The sequence below is a fragment of the Cydia pomonella genome, chromosome 10, assembly GCF_033807575.1.
Source record: "Cydia pomonella isolate Wapato2018A chromosome 10, ilCydPomo1, whole genome shotgun sequence".
Classification (NCBI taxonomy): Eukaryota; Metazoa; Arthropoda; class Insecta; order Lepidoptera; family Tortricidae; genus Cydia; species Cydia pomonella.
Window position 1 is genome coordinate 11,309,986 of NC_084712.1, and position 11,181 is coordinate 11,321,166.

At 36.2% G+C, this 11,181-nt stretch overlaps 2 protein-coding genes across 2 annotated transcripts in view; one reads left to right on the top strand and one right to left on the bottom strand.

The window, feature by feature from the left end:
• Positions 1 to 6,222, top strand: part of LOC133522071 (serine/threonine-protein kinase/endoribonuclease IRE1) — a 26,975-nt gene extending 20,753 nt beyond the window's left edge. Inside the window, exons 12-14 of the mRNA XM_061857267.1 lie at positions 1,550 to 1,697; positions 2,098 to 2,286; positions 2,660 to 6,222. Of these exons, the coding sequence (XP_061713251.1) occupies positions 1,550 to 1,697; positions 2,098 to 2,286; positions 2,660 to 3,115 (793 nt within the window). The 3' untranslated portion in view covers positions 3,116 to 6,222. The remainder of the gene's footprint in view (positions 1 to 1,549; positions 1,698 to 2,097; positions 2,287 to 2,659) is intronic.
• On the bottom strand, positions 5,816 to 9,928 carry LOC133522072 (ankyrin repeat domain-containing protein 27-like). Its single transcript, XM_061857269.1, has 2 exons — positions 9,595 to 9,928; positions 5,816 to 9,444 (listed from the first exon to the last, which is right to left on the bottom strand). Exon 2 carries the CDS (start codon positions 9,434 to 9,436, stop codon positions 6,656 to 6,658), a length of 2,781 nt encoding a protein of 926 aa, XP_061713253.1. The 5' UTR covers positions 9,437 to 9,444; positions 9,595 to 9,928; the 3' UTR covers positions 5,816 to 6,655.
• Between the last annotated feature and the right edge of the window lie 1,253 nt (positions 9,929 to 11,181).

Here is an 11,181-nt window from a genome sequence, read left to right on the forward strand (position 1 = left end):
TTCTGACATGGAATATCTTTCCCACCTGATTTTGAACTTTATTTCCAAGTGATAGGGTTCAATTATATTTTGCATAATTCCTGACACCATTATGCCTTATAAAGGGTTAACTGACGATTCGTAAACCTTATTGCAAAGACAAAGTCCGATGGCCAGTTAGTTTTGCTATTAGTCATGAAGTCAAGTAAGTAAAATTGTGTCGATCAATTATTTGGTTGTTAATGTATCCCATCAGCCATTGGACAATAGTAAGCATACTTTCCTAGAAGAACCGTTGTACCATTTTTTTATTGACATACTATTTGGTAGGTAGATGAATCATTACGGTATGGTTCGTCAAAGACGGATTAATACGTCACAAACCACAAAAACATAGACCTACGTGCATATTTATGCATAAAATTCAATTTCATTTTTGCCACTTGTGACGTGGCATCCGAGCTTTTGTGTTTGATACGTCGATGAAAAGGCTAAAGTGTGACCCAAACGAACAAATGAATGGCAACGAGTGAAATAGTAGATTGTTAACCAAGGGTGGAAGGTTACTTTTACCCGAGTTAAACACTATACTTTTCATTTCGATTATGAGGAAAGTCAGACACAAGAAATGTAGGTTATTTGTTTTTTTTTTCCGATCATAATGTAAATGGCGCCATTAAGTACATTAAATTTTTTTTAAACCAACGACAAATCCGATCTGAAATTGGGATGTGTCTGAAACGGCCTTAATATAAGCGCCTTAAAAAAGTGAAACTGAATGAATGAATGTAATGTAATGATAATATTTTAAACATTCATCGTCATTTATATTGATTTATTAACAAATATTTGTTGATTTCATACAAATATTAAGTAGAAGTACATAGTATATTTTTTTAATAATGAAAATAAATTGACATTTATTTTCGATAACACATTGGTCTGAAAATGCGGAAGCTAATATGAGAGCTTTTAACTGAATAATTACTTGAGTGAGCGAATCGTATGTGTTGGCATATTATTGTATTATTGTATCGATTAACGTATTAAGTTTACTAATAAGTTTTGGTTTCTTTGTTCAGTATATAATATAATAAGTATTAATATTTAAAAATATTAGTGGTAACACGTTGTAAAAAAAAAAAACTAGTGCTAACCACCAATTATCTGTTAACCTGTTGCTACCGGTGGGAACCTATAATTGGCTCTTTGTTATCTATATATATATAACTATTGTACAATTTATAGCTGTTGGTTCTCCGAACAATAAATAAATAAATAATATGGCATATATGGATGTTAGCCGTTGCTCGAAGTACAAATCAAATAAAAAATATTTTCCACCCTAGGGTGCAATGGGAAATGCAATTTTCCACCGGGCTATTAGCCTATGAAAGGTGAACTTTCCGAATAGGAGAGATGAAAAGAAAATTATTCGCTTTTTTTTGGTGACGAAGCTTTGATTGATTTTGCGAGTTCAGTATGTAATTTCAAGTGTAGTGTTGATATGAAACAGCCGACCATGTCTGCTATAGTAGAGCAAGCTTGGTAATTGTATATATTTTGACAGTAAAGTGTTGCCGAATGAAGAGGTATTGTTGACTAAGATCCTGATTCGCGCGATGATCTCCGCGCGGCCGCAGGCTCGCCCGCCGTGCGAGTCCGTGCTCAAGTACCCAATGTTCTGGGGGAAACAGTCTATACTTAACTTCCTACAGGTATCTGTTGTTTTATTATGAAGCTCATTTAAGGCTTTAGATGTCGATTTATATTCTTAGGTAATATAGACTTCAAGCGATAAGAGAGCTTGTAAGTTTTTAAATATTATTAATGATGTTTGGTGCAACCGACCCAAGAATATTTTCGAACATTGTTTTTACAGTACATACGGTGGTACTTTACCACACTAATGCGGTAATTAGCATTTTACCGTGCCTATGTCGAAAATTTACGATACACGTGCAAGTAGGTATTTCGCAACTCGTGTCGATTTAAGACGCTTCCTTCGATCATGTTTTAATTTATTGCCTAGTTGAAATTTTGCTACATTTCATATATGTATCATAATGTATTAAACTGTAAAGTTGGCGTGTAACACAATGATGTAAATGATTTGAGGACGTGAGCGACCACGTGGAGAGCCTCGGCCCCTCGGGCGTGGCGCACCCGCTGGAGACGGGCGCGCGGCGCGTGCTGCGCGGCGACTGGCGCGCGCGCGTGTGCGGCCGCGTGGCCGCCGACCTGCGCGCGCGCCGCACCTACCGCGGCGACAACGTGGCGCATCTGCTGCGCGCCATACGGAACAAGGTACGTAACGTAACGTACGCTAGGGAACGACACCTTACCGACGGTTACGAATCGAATAGATAGTGACGGTCGATGGGGCCAAACATACCGGTACACGTCCTTATTGCTAAAGTAACGTCGGCGTGTTACGGTATATTTGGACACGGCTGCACGAACCTCCGACGATCGAAGGTCACTCTGGCCTTGGCCGATGCGGTGTACGCTTTGGAAACTACCAGATCGCAGTGGTACACTGGAACCTGGCTACCGACCGTGAAGTAGATACTAGCGTTCGATCCATTTGACAGTTGGTACGAATCCAAACGTTCATTGCTAAAAACCTGTTAATCTGACAGACTACAAACCTTAATTATATTTAATGTTTGTTTTCCAGAAACACCACTACAGAGAGCTAGAGCCCGAAATAAGAGAAAGCCTAGGCAAATTACCCGATGGCTTCATCACGTACTGGCTCCAAAGGTTCCCGCTGCTCCTGCCCCACGTCTGGATCCAGATGCAGCGGTTCCGGGAGGAAGACATCCTCCAGGACTACTATCCTCACTCCTACACCTTCAGCAGAACCGACGTGGCCGAGCTAGACGACGACCAGTACGAAGAGGAGCTACCTCCCGCTCTCTGCGACCCAGAAACTAATGAACTGTTCGTAAAAAGCAAAGTGTACTTTGACGAGAGCAAAGATAGGAAAAAAGAAGGTTCCCCAAAAAAAATTGTCGACTGGAGAAGCAGTGATTATAGGAAACAGGACGATGTCCGATTAAGAGATAGGCATTACAAGAAAAAAGAGAAAAAGAAAGAGGAAATGCCCGTTTGGAGCTTGCCGCCCCAGTAATATTTATTTAGCACAAATAATGCATTGTTTACTACTATTGTGATTTATTTATTGTTTATGAAAATAATTTTAATATATTGTAAGAAATTATAAATAGTGTAGTAAGATCTCTTGAGACTTAATTTAATTTTTTAGATATTTTCAGAGGATTGAAAATAGATGATACAATTATTAGGGACCAAAATGGGATTTGACATTAATAAAGGCATCTGGTCAGAAGCTGTCTGTAGCGGTAGTGCTAGAATCTGATTACGGAAACACTATTAAAGTTTGTTCACAACCTAGATATTATAATGATATGACATTTCATAACTTGTCTTGAATAGGTATAGTTGCGCTTCTACCTATGGTACCGGAAAACATGTCTCAATATTTGTTAAATGTTTCAGTAGATGCAATTTGATGGTAAAAACATGATTCGATTTTCTTCGAAATAATAATTAACACATTCAGTGCCAGCACGAGCTACGCACTACGAGCGGTAAAGCCGTATGTAGGAAAAACGCCTACGAATAGAGAACCCGCCTAGCGGGTCGCTGGTAGTGAATGTGTTTATAGAATCTAAGATTTTTATATCTGGGATATAAACATATGTACAGTCGGCGTCAAAAACTTAGTAACAACCAAAGTAGCCAAATAGTTCGGTACACCATATATTTAGTATGGTGTACCGAACTATTTGGCCACGTTGACTGCTACGGAGTATTTGACGCTGACTGTACCTTATCAATGTCATGTTTTCTAAATTAAATTGCATAGACTGAATTGGATTTTCAGCTTGTTTATGCGTCTAGGCAATTTTTGACCACTTTTAGAGTACGGATGGCATTCATTTCGCTATGACAGGTGGGCCGAAGCTAGTAGGATTTGACACTAGTTTAATTTTCAAAAGAGTAACTGGAACCTTGAGTTTTATGGAATTGGAAAGATTGCCCAGTTGTATAATTTTAATTATTGTAAGGTACGAGGTCCGTTTTATGAAAGATTGTTACATGTAATATACCATGCATATACCTTAGCGGAAACCTCTTAAAATTTATTGGAAATAGACTTACGATTTGTAAGCTTTGATGAAATGGGCTATAATTTTTTTGCTGTTACTATTATTGCTGAGTTGATGAAATTATCTACACATTTTCCTAACGCTGTATTTTGACAAACATTCCTGATATATTTTATTATTTGTGTTATTTATAGGTTATGTGCAAGTCATGATGTGTGTGTGTGTATGTGTGAATGATGTTTGTGGGAATATGTTGAAATTGTTGAACATGTTTATAGCTTGATTATTGGTCAACGTTGCACTAATCGAAACCGAAAAACTAAATTCAGATTGAGTACTATAAATTGTACTGAATGATAAAGGTGAACCTTATCAATTTTTAACAAGCAGATACATCTGCGAACGATGCTTCTTAACCTTTGAATTCATTTAAAAATGGGAAAATTACTGCCCTGGCCGCAATCACTGCTTGGCTTGCTTTATCCAGAGGCAGAGTTCAAGTCTCACCCAAGGCAGTACTTTTTCCACTTTTAAATTTAGTGAACCTTCTTGTTGATATCTAAAAGTTGATATTCCTGAGTCTGTTCAAATACACGTAATATTTGGTTGACGGTTAAATACTGGCATGCCAATAGTGAAATCACACGTATTTTACTATATAAAGGATAGGATGTACAATCTAGTTATTTACTGTAATAATGTACATACTGGCCGAGGTGCTATAAGCATTTACATACAAGTAGGTATGCAAATCAGTAAGGCTCAATATAAATGTATAAAAAATATTTTATTTAGTGTAACATAGTGAATAATGTTCCTGTATTATAATAAGAAATCATAATGCATAACTTATTCTTTAAAAAATATACGCAGTAAAATATTTTTTCCATGAATGATGTTAATAAGTTGAGACATGAAAATAAACATAGTAACTCCAGTGATCAGCAAATGTTGATGTGAGTTAAAACTGCTTTCTCTTTTTTAGGGTTCCGTAGTCCTAGGAACCCTTATGGTTTCGCCATGTCCGTCTGTCCGTCCGTCCGCGGCTTTGCTCAGTGATCGTCAGTGCTAAAAAGCTGCAATTTGGCATGGATACATTAATCATACATGGCGACAAAACGGTAAAATAAAAACTACAAAAAATAATTGAGGACCATACTAAGTTTTTTTTTCGCTTTAACCCAATGGTATGGCCATTGGGTTATCTGTATCGTTGGATAGGTCTTTCAAAACGAATAAGGGTCTCTAATAACCATTTTTTTGGATAAAGTGAATATTTTCGGAAATAATCACTCCGAAAGAATAAAAAAAATGTGCCTCCCCCTCTAACTTTTTAACCATGGGTCCAGAAAATATATATAAAAAAGTGGTAAAATAAAAGCTTAATACTTTCAATGAAAACTATAGCGAACGTGATCGGTCCAGCCGTTTTTGAGTTATTGCAAAAAGTCTTCTCCTCTCAGTAAAAAAATGTACTAAGTGCTGAGAAGCTTAAAGCCTTAAGCCTTATGCTTGTAATTTACATGATACTTACTAATAGCCCTTGTTTAGCTTATTCTGAAAGAATGGTAACTACGGAACCCTACATTGAACATGGTCCTACATGCTCTTATTTTTTTGTATATGAGTATGAGCTTTGTGTACAAAATAATGCAGATCCCGTTTTTTTATAGATATATATATATATAATATATTTCTTAAAATATGTCCGTGATAGATCTTAGGTAGGATTAGTTATATTAGTGTTCCGTTGTCTCAGGGGTACTAGTATTATATGGTCTATGTCAGGGGTTATTAAATTGAATCCTTATTTACTTGTAAATGTTTTTTTAACTTATTAACATCAGCCACATGATAATGACTACTATAATTTAATACATAAAGACCTAGGTAAATTAATAATTTCCTTTCTATATATTCGACATTCTGTCCAATAATCATTCATGAGATTTTTTTTAACTTACATTGGTTTTATAAGTTGGCAGTGAATGAATATAAATTTAATACCCGAGTGTGAAATTGAATATAAATAAAATAAGCTCAATGTTTGTATGTTTATAAAATGAAGTTTTAAAATTAAATAATTGCTAACAAGATTTTTTTTTACACTGATTTGTCTTATTTATTAATTACATCGATCTTAAAAACACGACATAGATTATTGTCAGTCATCAAGTAGAAAAATTCAGTCATCAAATAAACACAAACACTTTTTTAAAACTTAGAATAACAAGTAAAATCAGTCTTAGAGAAATAAAATGGCGAAAAACTGCCAACAGTATGGCACTAAAAACAAAACCATTTGTGCAAGTAATATGGTGTAAATGTTTTGATTAAAACAAAATCATAAAGCAAATACAGAATAGAAAATAATCATGGCCAATTTCACTTTCTCATACAATGTCATCTCATTTAACATATTAAGTATGTTTTAACTAGTAGTTGTATTATCTTGCATTAAATACATTTTAGAAAGTTGAAAGTGAATTACCTCTAAGTACATACTTTACCCTAATTTTATAAGAGTTATTCAAGTCTTAAGTTTTAGCATACTTCCCAATCAAATCAATAATAGTAAGATGGACTTTTTCTTTGGCAGTGTCCAAGGCAGTTTTCTCAGAACTGTTACATATTGATACATCAGGATTAAAGCTGATCAAAACTTTGACAGCACCAATGTTCCCCTGTTGGCTAGCGTCATGCAACGGCGTGTTGCCAGTCCAGTCTGTTGCATTTACGTTCGCGCCATTATTTAGAAGTGTACGGATCACTATTATCTTGTTGTTCAAAGCTGCTAAGTGTAGAGGGGTCTGGCCCTTTTTATTGGCACAGTTTACATTGGCATTGTTTAGGATCAATATGTTGCAAAGTTTATCTAATCCACAGCGAGCAGCATGATGGAGCGCAGTAAATCCATTTGAGTCTGCAAAATTTACATCATACAAAGATTTTGCTGGTGAAGTCTTAGTTTTACAGTTTTCACACTCGCATAGGGGATGGCAAAATGTTGCATTGGTGCTACTGATACCAACATTACTATTGGTGTCTGTATAATCCTCATAGTTAATATTCATGTAGAAACAAGCAAGCTTTCCATCAGCATATGAAATGGCTTTTGATATTTTCTCAAGAGTTTTCAAATTTTGAACTGTCTTTGATGCATGATCAAATTGATTATTATTCACAGTAGTTAATTTCTTATTTACCTTATGGTCAGGTTTACATTCCAATGGTTTTATGTTGGGGCTGCTTATGTGTATGTATTCATACAAGCTAGGAGTACAAGTTTTTAAAACTTTAAGTATCCTCAGGTTATGTGCATAATCAAAGGCTGTTTTATTATAGCGATTCTGCAAGGATGGCTCTGCACCGTTTTCTATGAGAAGCTTAGCTATTCCTTCGTAACCCCACTTTGATGCAAGATGCAAAGGTGTGTTGCCATTTTGACTAGCACAGTTTATGTTAATCTTCTTCCTGCTGTGTTCCGAAAAGTATATTAAAGCTTTCACACAGTTTATGTGGCCATTGTTAACAGCCAAATGCAGAGGTGTATTTTTGTCTATGTTAGCTTGATTCACATTGGCACCTGAGTGAACCAGCAACAGTAAAGCATTCTGGTGTCCTCTAGATGCGGCATAGTGAAGTGGTGTACATTCATTGAGATCTGTAGCATTAACCTCAGAGTTCATTTCAATTAATAGCTCAACCACTGCTGCCTTTCCATGAATGCAGGCTACATGTAAAGGGGTCAGGCCATGGCTATCTCTAGATGTAACAGTAGGTGAAGATTTCAACAATCTTTTAGACAATTTATGGCAACACTTCTTGCAACTGCATAATGGATGACAAAGTTTTTGGTATACTTGTGTTTCATCAACTTCGTTATCAGCATCACTATCCTCCTCACTGCTAAAGTCTGTCTCTAACATTTTGTTAAAAACACTGTTTTCATTCCTTTGCAGCTTTTGTAGATTTTTCTCATTCCTTTCCAACATGACTCTTATTTGATCAGCATGATTCATTTTGATGAGTTCAAATATGTATTCTAATGTTTCATCCCCACCATTAGTGTCTGATGTTGAGATTGATTCTGTTAAGCTTCCTCTTCTAGGTTTCCCATCCTTCAGGTTATCCTCTGTTAGATTGCTTTCATAGTAATAGGCTTCAGGATCTGGTGGGCCTCCTAAGGCTCCTGACTGAATGTGCTCTATAACAGCTTCTAAAGTGGTTATAAGGAAGGCACCCTCATCACCATCCCCTTTTCCAATGCCACTAAACCGGAATTCTTTCATGTACATCAGCTGACTATACCAGTTTGGCAAACCTGATTTTATAACCAGAAAAACAAAAACTGGTAACATGTCATCTGCAGTTAGAAGAACAACATTGTTACTACTATCTTTTTTGTTGATTGCATTGAGTGCCTGTTTAACACACAAAATCTTTTCTAACACAGTGTTATAAGAGTCAATTTTTGAAAGAATCTGTTTAGCTTTTGGTACAGCAGGGTACAGGTCTTTTTTGATGTCTAAATCCCTGAGTTGTATGTCACTCATATTTCTTATTTTCTTGTTAAGATGAGAGTCTTCATAAGCACAACATGTACAAATAGGTTTGAACAAATGATTGAATAACAAATGTTGCATGTAGCATTCAACAGCAAGTTTGACATTTTCTAGTATCTGTTTACATGATTTGGATTTCTCTCTAATCCTACGATTTTGTAGTACAGTTTGAAGGCACTGGGTGTATAGTTCACTCACCAAATCCCGAAGAGGTGCAATGGCTACTGGCAAAGTAGGATGTTTCTTTATGAATTGCTGTACATTCTGTTCTATTTGGTCTAACACTTGCCGACCTGCGGCTTGAGTCCACAGTAAATCAATGCAGTTATTTATTGAAGTTAAATATTCCTTAGCAATTGCATTATCATCACTTGCTGTAGTGGGTTCTAGTGGGCTTTCTATACACCAAACCTTGTATTTAAAAAAGTCTTCTGTGTAGAATGTTTCTTCAAATAATATGTGGCTTTGTAAAGGAAGAGCTCTGGTGACTTCTAGGGTGATGACCTTGTTGGTGACAGTCACTTGTTTCTCTTTTAGAGTACTATAGTGTGTCTCTGGAAGTTCTTCACTTGGAACCAAAATATGAGCACAGAAGTCTTCTACTGTGAAGACACGAGTGTTCAAACTTCCTATTCTAGGCACGCAAATAATCCATGACTGTGTTATACAGTGCTGAAATAAGTTTGCGTATTCGTTTTTCAGTTCAACAAAGAACGGATTATCGGATATGATTTCGTCGTATGTGCCGTCCATTTTCAGATCTGGAAACCGGATAGTGGAATGTTAGATTCGTGCTGCAATCTTGCGGTTAATGAATAATTTATGATTATAACGTTCAATGGCAACCTTAGTAATGAGTACATATCTAATTACAATAATACGCTTATTGGTCTTAAAACTAGTATACTAACCTTCATTAAAGTTCTTCGAGTTTATACTTGATAACTTTTTAAAATTTTGAAATGCTGCTTGATCTCGCTATTCTATGATATTGGGTACAGTATTGTATGGTCTCCTTTTTACCGGTTGCAGTGTGAATGAAGCTCCTGTGAGCACTTTTCTGTTATTAGATCACTTGACAAATGAACTTCAATTGTCGTAATCAATGTTAATGTAAATTGTCATTAGTATTATATTTATGCATTAATGATAAATTTTATGTATTCCAAATTTAAACCCTGCACAGTGCACATTCCACAATATGTTATAATGATAGGTCGTAGGTCGAGTCAATGAATGTCAGTAATGACACTAAAGCGCCAATTACATCCACACTTCCTGATAACGGGCCCGAAATCAGCCCCGATTTCGGACCTGATAATTGTGTTCCGTTTTACAGAATATCAGAATATTGTTAAAAATATTTGAAATGTAAAAACAGAACTATTTTATTTCATATCAAATATTGTTAAACGGCCGTAAATCGGGTCTGATATCAGGCCTGGTAAAGTGTGGATGTAATTGGCACTTTTTACTGACAGTTTTAATTGTGACATTAGAACACAATGTTGCCATAATTCTCAACAGTTTCAAGCATAGATGTTAGGATCATATAGATGCGGTATACCGTGCGCCCGTGAGGGACAGAACATACGCAATTCGACAAAATGAAAAACACGTTTTAACCTTTTTGACAACATGCCAAAAACAACTTACATAATTTGGTCGGGTTTATTGTTACCCACCATAAATAAAACGGAACAAATAAATATTTCCTGACGATTTAAAAAATACACACGTAATTGTTCAAGTTTTCACTTCTGTCGGCACTCCCCAACGCCCGAAATACTTTTAAATGAACCACGGTACTGTTGCACGGTAGTGCCCCCGCCAAGACAAGCAAAGAGAAGCGCAAGCGAAACCTACCTTTTCTCGAAGCGCTTCGTCGTTTTTTTAAACCCTCATAACTTGGATTTGGATTATTATAAACAAAATTCTCGGTATTTAATGTCAATAGTGGACTTATTAAGAATAAACAATTTCAATTGAATAGCTCTCATACTTTAGATTTTATTAATATCTAAAAAAACTCCGATTTCGTCACTGACTCATTCACTCACTCACTGATGATCAAAACCCTTAGGGTACTTCCTGATTTCCTAGGAAGCTGAAATTCGGTATGTAGGATAGTATTAGTACACAAACCATAAAATAATTCAAAAACTGGAAATGTTTTACTCCTAAAGGGCTGAAAAGGGGGTGGGGGGGGGTGGGGGTGGAATTTTGTATGGGGAATCAATAACCGCTGAACCACTTTAGTTGAAATTTGGTATGTAGATAGAATCTTGTTATGGAGTAGGATATAGAATAGTTTTCAACCCCAAAATCACGCTGTAAGGTTGAAAAGGGGAAGGAAAAGGGCGTTAGGAGGAAAAGGGGGTTTATGTTTGTACGGGGAATCAGTAAAAAAGCGGATTGTATAAAAGATGCTCCCAGAAACGTATTTCAGGATTTTCAATAGTAAATCAACCCCAACCCTTTAAATTAGGGGATGGAAG